Raw genomic sequence first — 16250 nt, 5'->3', positions numbered from 1 at the left:
TCTAAGAGATACTATACTGGAGTATCTGGAGAAGAATAACCTCATGACCCAATATCAACATGGGTTTACAAGGGACCATTGCTGTTAGACTAATCTGATAAGCTTTTATGAAGAGGAGAGTTCCAGACTGGACCAAGGGAATGCAGTGGACGTGGTGTACATGGACTTTTCAAAAGCTTTTGATACGGTACCACACAAAAGGTTGATACATAAAATGAGAACAATGGGGATAGGGGAAAATATGTGTAAGTGGGTTAAGAGCTGGCTCAGGGATAGGAAACAAAGGGTGATTATTAATGAAGCACACTCGGACTGGGTCACGGTTAGCAGTGGGGTACCACAAGGGTCAGTATTGGGCCCGCTTCTTAACATTTATTAATGACCATGTAGGAGGGCATAGAGAGTAGAATTTCAATATTTACAGATGACACTAAACTCTGCAGGGTAATCAATACAGAGGAGGACAAATTTATATTACAGGAGGATTTATGTAAACTAGAAGCTTGGGCTGATAAATGGCAAATGAGCTTTAATGGGGATAAATGTAAGGTCATGCACTTGGGCAGAAGAAACCAAGATGTATAATTATGTGCTTAATTGTAAAAACACTGGGCAAACCTGTCACTGAAAAAGACCTGGGTGTATGGGTGGACGACAAACTCATATTTAGTGGCCAGTGTCAGGCAGCTGCTACAAAGGCAAATAAAATAATGGGATGCATTAAAAGAGGCATAGATGCTCATGAGGAGAACATCATTTTACCTCTATATAAGTCACTAGTGCGACCACACTTAGAATACTGTGTACAGTTATGGTCTTCGGTGTATAAGAAAGACATTACTGAACTGGAGCGGTTGCAGAGAAGAGCGACCAAGGTTATTAGAGAACTGGGGGGTCTGCAATACCAAGACAGGTTATTACACTTGCAGTTATTTCGTTTGGAAAAACTAAGGCTTAGGGGTGATCTTATTACAATGTATAAATATATGCGGGGACAGTACAAAGACCTTTCTAAGGATCTTTTTACTCTTAGACCTGTGACAGGGACAAGGGGGCATCCTCTACGTCTGGAGGAAAGAAGGTTTAAGCATACTCACAGACGTGGATTCTTTACTGTAAGAGCAGTGAGACTATGGAACTCTGCCATATGAGGTTGTAATGAGTGATTCCCTACTAAAACTTAAGAAGGGACTTGATGCCTTTCTTGAAAAGTATAATATTACAGGGTATATACACTAGTTTCCTTGATATTGCGTTGATCCAGGGAGCTAGTCTGATTGCCGTATGTGGAGTCGGGAAGGAATTTTTTCCCCAATGTGAAGCTTACCGATTGCCACATGGGTTTTTTTTGCCTTCCTCTGGATCAACATGTTAGGGCAGGTTAGGATAGGATATGGGTTGAACTAGATGGACTTAAAGTCTTCCTTCAACCTTAATTACTATGTAAATATGTAACTGGACTATGGGATGGAGGATGTGTGATAGGTATACGGGCACTGGACTATGGGATGGAGGATATGGGATGGAGGATGTGTATGAGTCATTATAATTTGTTATAACTAACCACAGTTAGTTACTATGCCCGGGCAACACCGGGCTCTTCAGATGATGATGTGATTGATGATGAAGCGGACCTAACCTGGTCACTATTGGAAGAGGAGCTGGACACAGGGTAACACTCCTTGCTCTGGTCCTATGCTTTTTAGGTTTGTCTGAGCGTTTTAGGGACTGGCGCTCTTCCCTCATCATTGCCCATATATCAGTGGACCTAAAGGATGATTCCTCCTCTAAAGTCTGGCTGATACACATCTGACAGTCTCTTAATAGCCTTGTGTTTAGATTTTTTAGCTTTCTTAGCCTAAATGGGGTACACAGAAATAAGGGGTAATCAGCTTTGTAGACAGAGTCACGTAACAGTCACCCAGTGAAGCTTGTCAATGTGGTACCGGTTCTGGAGGCGGGAGCACAGCATGAGTTGTAGACAGCTCAGCTTTCTGGCTCCGTACACTTTTCAGTGGAGTCGCCCTCTCGGGAGCACTCACTGCTGCTCTTAGATTTGCTGTGGATCTGCACTTCCAGCACCTGTGGATGCACCTCAGATTCTTCTGGACAGGACATCTTGCATGCACACCAGCAGCAGAAAGCCGCTGGATCTTATACCTACAACCCGCTCATCCATCTCTCCATGCTGGAATACGCCTCCCTGGACCCCCAGAAGTGAATCCTGAGCACTTCCGTTTCAAGAACGCTAAATGGCCAGTGCACATGCATTGGGGCTGAAACCCAGGAGTACGGCTTGATGGAGGCACAGGGTGGCCGTGCCCACACCCTGCTCCCACGGATGAGTGTCGGCTGTTCCTGACTGCACCACGTTCCACATAAGCCAGAGCGCCCTCTCCCGGACCCTGGCCACACACTATCCACCGCCAGAGGAGAGGGGAGTGACGAGCAGGGTTCCCCCGACGCTGCTACTGGTGCCACAGACCCTGCCGTTCCCAAGGAGACCACATAGAGGGCTGCAATTTGGACAGAAACCTCTTTAGTCTGCAGGTTCCCATAAGAACAGGAAACCAACTGAGTCGTCGAGGGGGACCGCCCTTTTTATCTGTAGGTTTCCAGGTCCTATGGGCAGATCCCCTTTCTCAAGTGGGTGCTGTCGTGGCGATAAGAAAAAGTAAATGCGTCTATTCATAGCACATCCGTTCTTATAGCTTGTAAAATATTTATTACCAAAATGTACTCATAAATAAGAACAGAAACACTAAACATCTTTACTTGACCCAATTTTCTCCTGTACTGCAGATTTTCGCTTCACTTCAATGAGCTCTTCGACTCTGGCGAGGACACTTTCCATTAAATCAAATGTGAAACGAGCTGACTGTAAAACCTAAAATGTCAAAAAACGTTAATGATATTTTAGATAATCACAATGACATTACACAGTTCTGGGAGGAAGCTATAGCGCACTGATCACTCAGAGGCACAATGCCACGATACGTGGCTAATGCAGGGGAATATACAACGCACCTGAAGCTGCATTTCTGGAGTCATGTCAGGTAGCTTACTTCCTCCAGCGGTTACAGTACAAAGTGTCTTCTCAGAGTGGGACCCTGGGAGGAAAAAATAAATATTCATGTTAAACATGTAAGGCTGAACATCACAAGAGATGCAGCTTCTAGAAACCAACATTTCTACAGAAGTTGGGAAATTGCAGAGAGATAACACGACTCATTTCTCACCTTTCTTTTTCTCATTTGTATTTCGGATTTCTGCTTCATAATGGGCTTTGGACATATTCAGTCCTGTATGGAGAGGCTTTATAAAATCCCGTTCAATTTTATCAAGTTCAGACCATACGCATGTCTAGAGAAAAAAAAAAAAAACTTAATACAAAATTATGCATTAGATGTTAAGAAGGGAACTGCAATGAAAACCAAAATTCCTCATGTGAATTCTCACCAGTAGTCATAATGCTACCACTCTTAGTTCTAGAATATCAGGCCAGAATGGACTTGGCTCATTCCAACAATCCAGTAATGCCATGATCACTCCAAGTTTGCTTAAAAGGATTGTCCTGGTCTAAACAACTGATGACCAAGCAGTAGGAGATCTCATCAATGAGATCAGCAAAGGTCCAACATTTGTACGTCCATCGATCAGCTGAATTCCGCTCCAGCAATGCCCGGATAGAAGCAATGTAAGGAATAGAGAACAGATATGGTACTGGACCCGTCAGTAGAAAATCAGAGTAGGCTAAAGCCCCCTTCACACTAAGTGAGATCGCTAAAGAGTCACCGATTTTGTGATGCAACAGCGATATCGCTAGTAGAGTTGAGAGATTTTGGTCGGATCGGGTTTCATGAAACAAAATTTGTTTCAGATGAAACTGGTCCAACTAGGGCAAAAAAAGTCGGGGTTTCGTCCGAAACCCGACCCCAATGCAAGTCAATGGGAAATAAAAGTCGGCATTGAGTGGATGACATTCATCCACTCAATGCCGACTTTTATTTCCCATTGACTTGCATTGGGGTCGGGTTTCGGACGAAACCCCGACTTTTTTTGGCCTTGTCGGACCAGTTTCATCTAAACAAATTTTGTTTCATGAAACCCGATCCGACCAAAGTCGCTCAACTCTAATCGCTAGCGATCTCGCTACATGTGACACTTACCTCCGACCCGGCTCCCCGCTGGATATCGCTGATCGCGCGAGACCAGGATGGTCTATTTCTCGTCGACTGCTTCCTGCTGGCGCCGACGAGCGACTCCATGGACACGGGCGGAAGAAGTCACCCTCGCTGCGTGTGACAGGTAAGTGCCGACCGCCGCTGCATCGCTGGTGAGATCTGCCTGTTTGGCAGCTCACTAGCGACCATTTAGCGATGCACCAGCGATCCTGACCGGGTTGTATCGTTGTCGGGATCGCTGGTGCATCGCTAAATGTAACGGAACCTTGAGGGGTGCACAGGAAGAGGTTAATAAGGTGTATTTGAGAAAAGTGGAGAGGAGGAGGGCATTCCAGAAAACGCAATTTTATGAAGAAGGTGAAAAAGTGGGGCATCTAAGTGGTGGTAGTGGCACAGAGGGAATCTCATTATGTAAACAAACTGAAGACTGATGAGGGAAGGGAGATGGGGGACAATGTATTTTGGGGGAATTTAGACTAGACTATTCTATAAATCAATTATATTCTTCAGGAGCAGGGGACTCATTTGGGGACATAGAGGATTTTCTTCAGGAAGCAGGGCTCCTGAGTATTAAAGACAGTGATAGGAGGAGATTGGAGGTGCCCATAACCAAAGAAGAGATTGAATTGGCTATTATATTTATGACTAATAGGGCCCCGGGGGCAGATGGTATCCCTAGTGAAACTTACAAACAATTAATTGAGATGGTAACACCCAGACTGCAATAGATTTTGAAGACGCTCTTCGGGAGGGTGAATTGCCGGCGTCCATGAGGGAGGCGGTGGTCATTCCGAAAGAGGGAAGAGATCCAACGTTGTCAGAATCCTACAGGCCCATCTCGCTGCTGACGGTAGATGTAAAGATTTTAGCTGAAATTTTGGCTAGCTGTTTGTCTTGTGTGGTTCAGGATCTTGTTCATCCTGACCAATCCGGTTTTATGCCAAATAAGTCTACGGCGATTAACTTGCGTAGACTTTTTCTGAACTTACAGCTGCCGTCGGACAATAGGGGCAGTAGGGTCGTGGTTATGATGATGATGATATGACACTGATTGGTCTCATCAGGGGAAATGCTGAAGACTTGTATCGGAGTGAGGTGAAAAGAATATGTTACTGGTGTAAAGCCAATAATCTTGTACTCAACACTAAAAAAAACTGCTGAGATGGTTGTGGATTTTAGGAAAGATCAACATGAGATACTTCCAATCTACATCCATGACGAAGTGGTTCTTAGGGTCACAGAAACCAAATTCCTTGGTGTTATCATCTCTCATGATCTTAAATGGGGAAAAACGTGGTTGCTGTTATAAGAAAAGCACAACAGAGGATGTTCTTCCTGCGTCAGCTGAAAAGATATGGTTTGTCTAAGAATCTGCTGATCTTATTCTTTAATGCTATCAGATCTGTGATTTGCTCCTCTCTGATAGTCTGGTATGGGGGAGCCACTGCGCATGACAAACTCCGCTTAAGGTACTGTCACACTTAGCGATGTACCAGCGATCCCGACCAGCGATATGACGCGGTCAGGATCGCTGGTACATCGCTAAGTGGTCGCTAGTGAGCTGCCACACAGGCAGATCTCACCAGCGACATCGCTGGGACGGGGGTCGCTACTTACCTGTCACACTAGGTGATCCTGCGTCCTCCCGCCCGGCTCCACACGTCGCTCGTCGTCACAGCAGGAAGCGCCGCAGGAAGCTGACGACGAGAAACAGTCCAGGACGTTCTCGCGCGATCAGCGATAACCAGCGGGGGAGCGGGTCGTAGGTAAGCATCAGACACAGCGATATCGCTAGCAATATCGCTATAACGTCACTAGTTATAGCGATATTGCTAGCGATATCTCTTAGTGTGACATGCCCTAAAGGACTTTCAGAACAGCAGAGTGAATTATAGGTTCCCCCCTGCCTAAAATCCAGGATCTTTATGATAAGAGTATTCGATCCCACGCATTGAAAATTTCATCCGATCCCTCTCACCCAGGACACTCCTCATTCCAACTACTCCCTTCAGGACGTCGCTTCAGAGTCCCCAAATGCAGCACCAACTGCCATATGAACAGCTTCTATCCACTCTCTGTTCAACAATTAAATCGTCATGTGTAGACTATATACTGTATCTGTCTTGTTAGATGTTACTTGTTGTATCTGTTGTTATATATTATGTTGCCTCTTTGCCACAAAGAATTCCTTGTATATATGTAATATGTACTTGGCAATAATAAATTTGATTGTTTGGTTATCATTGGACGCGCATAAAGTGTTTGATAGTGTTAAGTGGCAGTATCTTTGGAGGGTGTTGGAACGCTTTGGTTTTGGGCCGACCTTTATTTCATGGATTCGGTTGGTATATACTTCCCCGACCGCTAGGGTCAGAGTTATCGGGCAAATATCTGGGAGCTTTGCGCTTCATACGGGGACTAGGCAGGGGTGTCCTCTGTCCCCGCTTTTTGCTTTGACAGTGGAGCCCTTGGCGCAGAAAATTAGAAGGACGGCTTTGGTTAAAGGGTTCAGATATAGCTTGGTAGAAGAAAAATGATAATTACTTACCGGTAATTTGATTTTCCAGAGCCGTGACAGCACTGCACATGAGAGATGGTAGCCGCCCCCAGGAACAGGGAACCTGTAGCAGAGATAAAAGAAGGGGGCAGCACCTCTCTCCTCAGTTTGTTTCAGAGTATGCAATGTGACCGCCTTATTAGTTGACATGTATTTTTTTTATTTGATTAAGTCACTCTTACCACCTTCTTTTGATATATTATATATTTCTATATATATTTTTCTCATATATTCATATATTTGTGCATCACACAACCATCACCAAGACAGGGCGGGAATCAATGCGGTGCTGTCATGGCTCTGGAAAATCAAATTACCGGTAAGTAATTATCATTTTTTCCCTTCCCCATGATAGCACCGCACATGAGAGGAAAGATAGCAGAGACTCCTAGGGTGGGACAACAACAGATAACACCTTTCTCCCAAAGGCAAGATCCGAGAGCCCTAGATCTAGCCTATAGTGACAGAAAAAAAAGTGGATGGTGAAGACCATACTGCTGCTTTGCAAATCTGTTCTACAGATGCCTTTGCCCTTTCGGCCCAGGATGTGGCTATGGCCCTTGTAGAGCGAGCGGTTACACCCAGTGAGGGAGTCTGACCTGAGGAAGAGTAAGCCACTGAAATAGCCATATGTAGCCATCGTGCAATGGTTGATTTTGAAGCCTTTTTCCCAGTTTGTGCCCTGGAAGGAGACAAAAAGGCCGAAGACTGTCGCCCTAATTGTGCGACCTCTATATATTGGAGTAGGCAACGTCTGACATCCAAGCAATGAAAGGCTTGCTCTCCCTGGGATTTTGGGTTGGCACAAAATGAGGGCAAAATTATTTCCTGGTCCCTGAAATTTACAATTGGCCTTCGGGAGGAGGCTGGGTCAGTTTTAATGATTATTCTGTCATCCAGAAAGGTAGTGTATGGGGGATTTACAGAGATAGCTTGCAGCTTGCAGACCCACCGAGCTGAAGTCAGGGCACCAGGAGTACTGTTTCCAATGTTAAGGCCTTTACCGAAATAGAAGTAATAGGCTCGAAAGGAGGAGATGTTAGGGCATTTAATACTAAATTTAGATCCCAGGGAGCTACCTTAGTCAGTAATTTTGAGTGTCTGGTTGTGAAGGAGGCTCGATTGAACCTATAGACCCAAGGGTGATCGGCAAGTTTTTGGTCAAACAACGCACCCAGGGCAGATACTTGCACCTTTAGGGTGCAAGTGGACAACCCTCTTTCTAGCCCTTTTTGGAGGAATTCCAGGATCTCTTTTATTGGAACTTCCTGGCTCGTTTCGAATAACTGTCGACCTGAGAACTCCAGGCATCTTTCCAAAATTTTTTGGTACTTGTCTGAGGTTACATTTTTTTCTGCTAGCGAGCAGGCTGGTCACCAAGGGGCCTGAGAATCCTTTTGCTAAAAGGAGTCCCCTCTCAAGTTCCATGCGGTAAGATGGAGTCTGTGCACTTGAGGATGTAGTACTGGGCCCTGGTGAAGTAGATTCGGGATATCCAGGAGGATCCATGGGTCCGAGATAGACATGCATCTGGGCCATCTGAACAATGCCCTTTTTGGCCAGAAGGGCGCGATAAGGACTACTCATGCCCTGTCTTCCCGAATCTTTTTCAGGACTATTGGTATTAACGGAATCGGGGGAAATGCATAAGCTAGGCGAAATTCCCAGCGATATAGCAGTGCATCCACCCTTTCGGGGTGTTCTCTTGGGTTTAGAGAGTAGAACCGGTTTACTTCCCTGTTCCTTCTTGTGGCAAACAGGCCCACTTCTGGTGTGCCCCAGATGGCACAGACCTTCCCAATATTTCCAGATTTAGGGACCACTCCCCCTGGTGTAATACATGACGGCTGTTAGGAGTGGCGGAAGGCACTAAATAAAAAATATAAATTAAGTGCCTTCGCTAATCTCTGGGTCCAACGTGCGGAGGATGGAAAAACCGCAGCCAAGTGATGACAGAGGTATCAGGCGGTAATGTGCACAGGGTTTAACTGCACTCAAAGTGCACAGCACAGACTCTGTTAAACTCAGAGTCAAAGAACACAAAACACCAAAATACAAAAACGCTGAGTCTGTTAAGAGTACAGAACGTCAGCGCTACACCCGCGGTATAAGGTCACAGGAGTAGCACAATATGGCGGTACTTACTCCGTCTAGACCTACAGGAGGAATCGGGTGCAGTGTTCGCAACCGCGAAAGCCAACAGAGCTGCAACTGCAGCGCAGCGAGCACAGAGCCGCTGAGAAGACACCGCTAATTTGCAGGCGCAATGCTGACGCTTAGCTGCTGTAGTATAGGAGCATAGCGCGCTGGCGCTTGGCGCTGTATACTGGCACTAGCTCAAACACTCTCACAATCGTAGTATCAGAGGGTAGGGGTTTCCAATGAGTCATTCACCAGTCCATGCATCCATCAAACATACAGCAGCAGTATAACTAAACTAGCGCATGGCGGAACAGCCATGCACGCATTTTATACCAAACAGGACCTTCCGGAAATCTCCAGGTCTCCAAGAGGAGCCAATGAGATCCGACACAGGACCTGCACACCTGACTCCCGAACTCCAATAGGAGTCCGTCCCATGAGCATGCTCAGATGCAGGAACAAAGGACTTAGCCTCAGGAGAAAGTTGCCGCAGGGCAATCTCTTCTGCAATCTCCTCTGCAGCAGCTGAAGAGCAGGAGACTGCAGAATATGAGGATCTAGATTTCAGCATAGGAGAGGCAGAAATCTGAGTCCTAACATTACCCCCCCTCCTCCCTGAGCCTTCCGGACCATCAACCTGTGCCCTGTGGTGGTATAGGGCACAAACCCACCCGAAGACGAGCTCGGTATCCTGGTAGGTGAGACAGTAAACCGGGACACCTGGACGGCATCAGTGAAGACAAGGTCACCAGGTCTCAGAAGAGACACCTGGGAAATGGCGGGAGCGGCCGATGCAACAGAGCGTCGCCGTGAGTCGGCGGCCGTCGCCACCCTCTGCCTAGGAAGGCTATCCTGAGCACATGAGGTGCATGCCTGAATAAATCTTTTGATGTCCCGAGCCCTGTGCAGCCACCAATACGCACCGGCCAACAGCTTCGTGGTTTGCATATAGCCCCGGTGGCTGCGCGCATTGGACGCGTGTGCCCAGGCGAGAACCTGAGTCCTAAGATGAGGAGGGACAAAAGGTCTCGACGGCCGGTTCAGATTCCGAGCAGTGCGCGGAGCTGGCTTCCTGATAAGCAGCACACACATGGTAACAACCGCAAACGGACTCGAGTCGGGCCTGTATCAAAACCGGTGCGAGACACCTCCATGGGCTCTGGGGGTAGAACCTCTGGCTCAGGCAGCTCAAGAGGTACAAAAAAATTTGGAAGCCGAGCTAGCTCTCCGCTTGGAGTGAGCACGCTCCATACCGCGCTCCGAAAAACGGAGGTCAATACGCGAGGAGACAGAAATTAGCTTCTCCAGGCTGGTGGGGATCTCTCTAGTAGAGAGCGCATCCTTCACATGCTCCGCTAGACCACGCCAAAAAACGGGGATAAGGGCCTTGTCGGACCATTCCAGCTCGGATGCCAGTGTCCGAAAATGGACGGCATACTGGCTAACCGAGAGGGACCCCTGAGTCAGTGCGAGTAACTGCAGAGATGTGTCATGCGTGACCCGTGGGCCGAGGAAAACCTGCTTGATGGCCATTAACAGGTGCCCTGTGGTCCGCATATCGGGATCACCGCGCTCCCACAAAGGCGTAGCCCATTCCAGAGCCTTGCCCAACAGTAGGGAAATAACGAATGCCACCTTGGCCCGTTCCGTAGGGAATTGCGCAGCCAGCAGCTCCAGGTGGATTGAGCACTGGCTGATGAAACCCCTACAGGAGGTGCCATCCCCGGAAAACTCTTCGGGTAACGGGAGGCGGGTGACTGTTGGTGCAAAGTTGGACACAGACATATGGGCTACAGCATCAGTTACAGCCAGCAGCATCAGTAGCTTGTGCAGCGGCGTGAGCCTTCTCAAGAGTAACCAGCCGGTTCTACAGCTGCCGTATGCACTGCATAAGTTCAATCAATCAAATTTATTATCGCCAAGTACATATTACATATATACAAGGAATTCTTTGTGGCAAAGAGGCAACATAATATATAACAACAGATACAACATCTAACAAGACAGATACAGTATATAGTCTACACATGACGATTTAACTGTTGAACAGAGAGTGGATAGAAGCTGTTCATATGGCGGTTGGTGCTGCATTTGGGGACTGAAGCGACGTCCTGAAGGGAGTAGTTGGAATGAGGAGTGTCCCGGGTGAGAGGGATCGGATGAAATTTTCAATGCGTGGGATCGAATACTCTTATCATAAAGATCCTGGATTTTAGGCAGGGGGAACCTATAATTCTCTCTGCTGTTCTGAAAGTCCTTTGTAAGCGGAGTTTGTCATGCGCAGTGGCTCCCCCATACCAGACTATCAGAGAGGAAGAAATCACAGATCTGATGACAGCATTAAAGAATAAGATCAGCAGATTCTTAGACAAACCATATCTTTTCAGCTGACGCAGGAAGAACATCCTCTGTTGTGCTTTTCTTATAACAGCATCCACGTTTTTCCCCCATTTAAGATCATGAGAGATGATAACACCAAGGAATTTGGTCTCTGTGACCCTGAGGACCACTTTGTCATGGATGTAGATGGGAAGTATCTCATGTTGATCTTTCCTAAAATCCACAACCATCTCAGCAGTTTTTTTAGTGTTGAGTACAAGATTATTGGCTTTACACCAGTCACATATTCTTTTCACCTCACTCCGATACAAGTCTTCAGCATTTCCCCTGATGAGACCAATCAGTGTCATATCATCGGCAAATTTCAAGATTTTTACTGAGTCTGCTGAAGAGATGCAATCATTCTTATAGAGAAAACAGTAACGGGGACAAAACACACCCCTGAGGTGCCCCGATGTTTGTGACCAAGGTGTCCGAAGTGAATGGTCCAACTTTTACACTCTGTATCCTGGCTGTCAGGAAGTTATAAATCCACAAGCATAAGTTGAGAGGGACTCCAAGAGCTACCATTTTCTTATGAAGTAAATTCGGATCAATGGTATTGAACGCTGAGCTAAAGTCCATTTAAAGAATCCGGACATATGAGTGCAGTTCATCTGTATGATCCAAAATGTACTTCAGTGCCAGATTGACAGTGTCGTTTGCCGAACGATTCTCCTTATAGGCAAACTGAAGCGGGTCCCATAGCTTCTGCGTGAATTTTATCAGGTGGGACATCATAATTCTTTCGAAGACTTTCATAGCTACAGATGTGAGTGCTACTGGTCTATAGTCGTTCAACTCAGAGGATCCCACTTTCTTGGGGACAGGAATAATTGTGGACTTTTTCCAACACTGAGGTACAACGCACTCTTTCAGTGACACATTGTATATATTTGTCAGTATAGGGGCAAGCTGGGTAGCACATACTTTCAGACACATTGGAGATACACCATCAGGGCCAGGTGCCTTTTTGACCTTAAGTCCCTTCAGGATGCGTATCACCTCTGCCTCGGAGATCACTACTTGGGTGTTGCACAATGAATGATCTTTATATGAACAGACTGAGGAGCTTAGAGATGAATAGCCACTGTGTGTAGAGCTTGCCTCAAATCTGCAGTAGAATTCATTTAACTCTGCTGCCAGACTTCTGCTGGGGTTCACTATAGTGGGGTGGCTTTTATAATTGGTGACCTCTCTTAATCCTCTCCATGCAGATCTAGTATCTTTTGATGAGAACCTTTCCTCCAGAATCTTTGCAAGTTGCTGCTGATCTGCCATCACTAGCCAGACCCTGGCGCTAGTATAATGTTAGGAGTGGCGGAAGGCACTAAATAAAAAATATAAATAAAGTGCCTTCGCCACTCGGGGTCCACCGTGCGGAGGATGGAAAAACCGCAGCCAGGTGATGACAGAGGTATCAGGCGGTAATGTGCACAGGGTTTAACTGCACCCAAAGTGCACAGCACAGACTCTGTTAAACTCAGAGTCAAAGAACACAAAACACCAAAATACAAAAACGCCGAGTCTGTTAAGAGCACAGAACGTCAGCGCTACACCCGCGGTATAAGGTCACAGGAGTAGCACAATATGGAGGTACTTACTCTGTCTAGACCTACCGGAGGAATCGGGTGCAGAGCGTTCACAACCGCGAACGCCAACTGAGCTGCAACTGCAGCGCGGTGAGGACAGAGCCGCTGAGAATGCAAAACAGAAGCTGTGGAGACACCATCACATGTTTCTCAACGCAAGCAATGACTAGCCAGGTCTTTCCCCGGGAAGGAACAACCACGGGAAGGGCAGTCTCCAATGAAGGAAACCACCTATGCCAAAACATGGTATCCATCTGTTTTGCATGTTTTACATATTTCTCACAAGGGATGGGGGCAATGCTTTAGAATCACTGCGTTGAGAAACACGTGATGGTGTCTCCGCAGTGTTGGATGTTGATCTCCATGAGGTCAATCATCATCTTTTCTCACAGTGTTCTACTAGGCATTGCTCCTACTAGCCAGTTTCCTACTCCACACTGATGAGGGGCAAATACCCCGAAACAGCTGTCTGTGGATGGATACCATGTTTTGGCATAGGTGGTTTCCTTCATTGGAGACTGCCCTTCCCGTGGTTGTTCCTTCCCGGTGAAAGACCTGGCTAGTCATTGCTTGCGTTGAGAAACATGTGATGGTGTCTCCGCAGCTTCTGTTTTGCATGTTTTACATATTTCCCACAAGGGATGGGGGCAATGCTCTAGAATCACTGCGTTGAGAAACACGTGATGGTGTCTCCGCACTGTTGGATGTTGATCTCCATGAGGTCAATCATCATCTTTTCTCAGAGCCGCTGAGAAGACACCGCTAATTTGCAGGCGCAATGCTGACGCTTAGCTGCTGTAGTATAGGAGCATAGCGCGCTGGCGCTTGGCGCTGTATACTGGCACTAACTCAAACACTCTCACAATCGTAGTATCAGAGGGTAGGAGTTTCCAATGAGTCATTCACCAGTCCATGCATCCATCAAACATACAGCAGCAGTATAACTATACTAGCGCATGGCGGAACAGCCATGCGCGCTTTTTATACCAAACGGGACCTTCCGGAAATCTCCAGGTCTCCAAGAGGAGACAATGGGATCCGACACAGGACCTGCACACCTGACTCCCGAACTCCAATAGGAGTCCATCCCATGAGCATGCTCAGATGCAGGAACAAAGGACTTAGCCTCAGGAGAAAGTTGCCGCAGGGCAATCTCTTCTGCAATCTCCTCTGCAGCAGCTGAAGAACAGGAGACTGCAGAATGTGAGGATCTAGATTTCAGCATAGGAGAGGCAGAAATCTGAGTCCTAACAACGGCTTAAGAAGTCAGCCAGAAGATTGTCTGTCCCTTTCAAATGTGTCCCAGTCAGGGACAGAAGATTGTTTTCTGCCCACAAATTTTTTTTTTTTCTTGGCTTCTGCCATCAGAAATGTTGACAGTGTATCCCCTTGCCGTTTTATGTAGGCTATGGCCGTACTGTTGTCTGATAAAATTGCAACATGTTTGCCTGCCTTGGATTTCTTCTTTTGCCTGAAGAAATGCCCGCTTTACAGCTGCCAGTTCTTTTAAACTAGAGGATGCTGTCCTCATTGAGGGTTCCCATTGGTTCTGTAGAATCCGGTCTTTTTTTAAACAGGACACATTCACATTCCAAATGTCAGGCTGAAACAAACCATTCATGAAACCAGGAGGCTTACTTATTATAAACAGCATCTATGTTAGGTGTCGAGTTTCCCCCACTGCACAGGGGGAATCTCAAGCCATGTCCTCTGCGGTCTCCCATTCCTCTGCGGCTGCAGAGATTCATGCTCAGCAGAGATGTCGGTCCCGGCGTCTTACCCAGGCTAATGCTAGGCGTCTGCCTCTAGGTGTGCTCCCCAACCTAACAGACTTGCGTCCATGGTAAGCACCACCGGTTCTGAGTTCTGAACTTGTGGCGACAAGATTATCTTCCGGTTGCACGGGTATTTTCCCTACTTGGCCAAGATCTGCCACCGTAATTCTCTTGTGTGGCTTTGTGCCCACCGGAATTATCGTTGTTAAGGGATCTAGAAGTGACATTGCCTCTCTTACCGATATGGCCTGACCAGGTCGGGCATATACTAGGAACCTTGCACCAACAGGCATTAGGTATTCATTGGATTTCTTTTGGGAACATGCATTTTTGATATTCTTGGTATACAATATAGCATGGCCATTCAGCCTGCAGCACACAGGTGCATATTGAGGTGGAGTTTATTAACTCCTATTATATTGGCACTGGTTTGCAGCAAAGTAGTAATGCATACATCATGTGGCCATTTAGTCTATAACATATTATTGTGTATTGAGGATTAGAGTTTTGGTTTATTAAACTCTATCACATTGGCATTTGCCTTTAGTAGATTGCCATATGGAGATTTCATATATTATGCACATATTGTGTTAAAATATTAACCCTTGCTATATTGGCTTGCATTATATGTATATACAGAGTTTTTTTTACATATTCTTTATTCAAATCTGCATTGCATGTTTCCCTGGATGCCTATTTTTACTATTAAAAATTGTTTGGGTATATGCTATTTTGTGGACTAAACATTGTACACTTTGGCATCTTTAATAATAATTTATTACCTAAAAACCCTATGATGATATATGTTATTTAAATCTTACATAGTGGTACCAATTTTTTATCTTTGCACATTTTTGCACTCGCACTTTATTATATATTATATCTGACATAATTTATTATATATTTTGCACTTGGCTTTAAATGATTTCAAATTTATTTATATTGATTCATTTTTTTTGCACCTATTTGTTCACATTTTGTTTGTCTTTCTTTTTGCACGATATATTAATATTTTCTTTTGGATATTTATCTATGACTATACAGAATAATATACTTCCATGTGCAATATACTAGTGCTATATTGGTTTCCAGTATTTCCCTTTCCTAATTGGTATTTGTGATCTCACCATTTTTTTGTACATTTTAATTATTTGAATAAAATATTTATTTTAATATTGGACATTAGTTTGATTCGGTTTCTCGTAGTTTGAATTTGTATTTTGATGAATGGTCCGACTCTTCCTCTCTGGGAGGACACATTGTTGTTTGACTGAATCTAATTGAATTCCAAGGAATTCTTGTGTCTGGACCGGAACTAACCTGGATATTTTTGTTTTTTAAGTTTACCATCCAGCCTAAGCTGGTTAATATCTCCAATATTTTTGTGAGTGCCTCCCACAATTTTCCATGTTGCTTCCTATGACGAGGACATCATCCAAATAGGGTACTAGCAGTATGTTTTCTTTTCTCACAAAGGATGCCATCTCTGAGATGATCTTTGTGAATATGCGAGGGGCCACTGACACCCCGAAGGGAAGGCCTTGATATTGAACGTGAGTGGGGACCTGAGCAATCTCCACTACCAACCTTACCACATGGTAGTAAGCATTGGTTAGATCTA

The 16250-nt window shown here is 45.7% G+C and overlaps 1 protein-coding gene across 3 annotated transcripts in view; it reads right to left on the bottom strand.

Annotated features, from left to right (window-relative positions):
• Positions 1–2702: 2702 nt before the first annotated feature.
• GLMN (glomulin, FKBP associated protein) overlaps positions 2703–16250 on the bottom strand; it is an 89301-nt gene continuing 75753 nt past the window's right edge. For all 3 annotated transcript variants that reach the window (XM_073571458.1, XM_073571457.1, XM_073571459.1), the window contains exons 17-19: positions 3240–3363; positions 3028–3110; positions 2703–2887 (exon numbers count right to left, since the gene is read on the bottom strand). In XM_073571458.1, the coding sequence (XP_073427559.1) occupies positions 2762–2887; positions 3028–3110; positions 3240–3363 (333 nt within the window). In that variant the 3' untranslated portion in view covers positions 2703–2761. The remainder of the gene's footprint in view (positions 2888–3027; positions 3111–3239; positions 3364–16250) is intronic.

This window comes from Dendrobates tinctorius, unplaced genomic scaffold (genome assembly GCF_039654945.1).
Source record: "Dendrobates tinctorius isolate UK_male_01 unplaced genomic scaffold, ASM3965494v1 ptg000029l, whole genome shotgun sequence".
Lineage (NCBI taxonomy): Eukaryota > Metazoa > Chordata > Amphibia > Anura > Dendrobatidae > Dendrobates > Dendrobates tinctorius.
The sequence above is the reverse complement of the archived record's forward strand: the minus strand, read 5'-3'. Positions and strand labels throughout refer to the sequence as shown.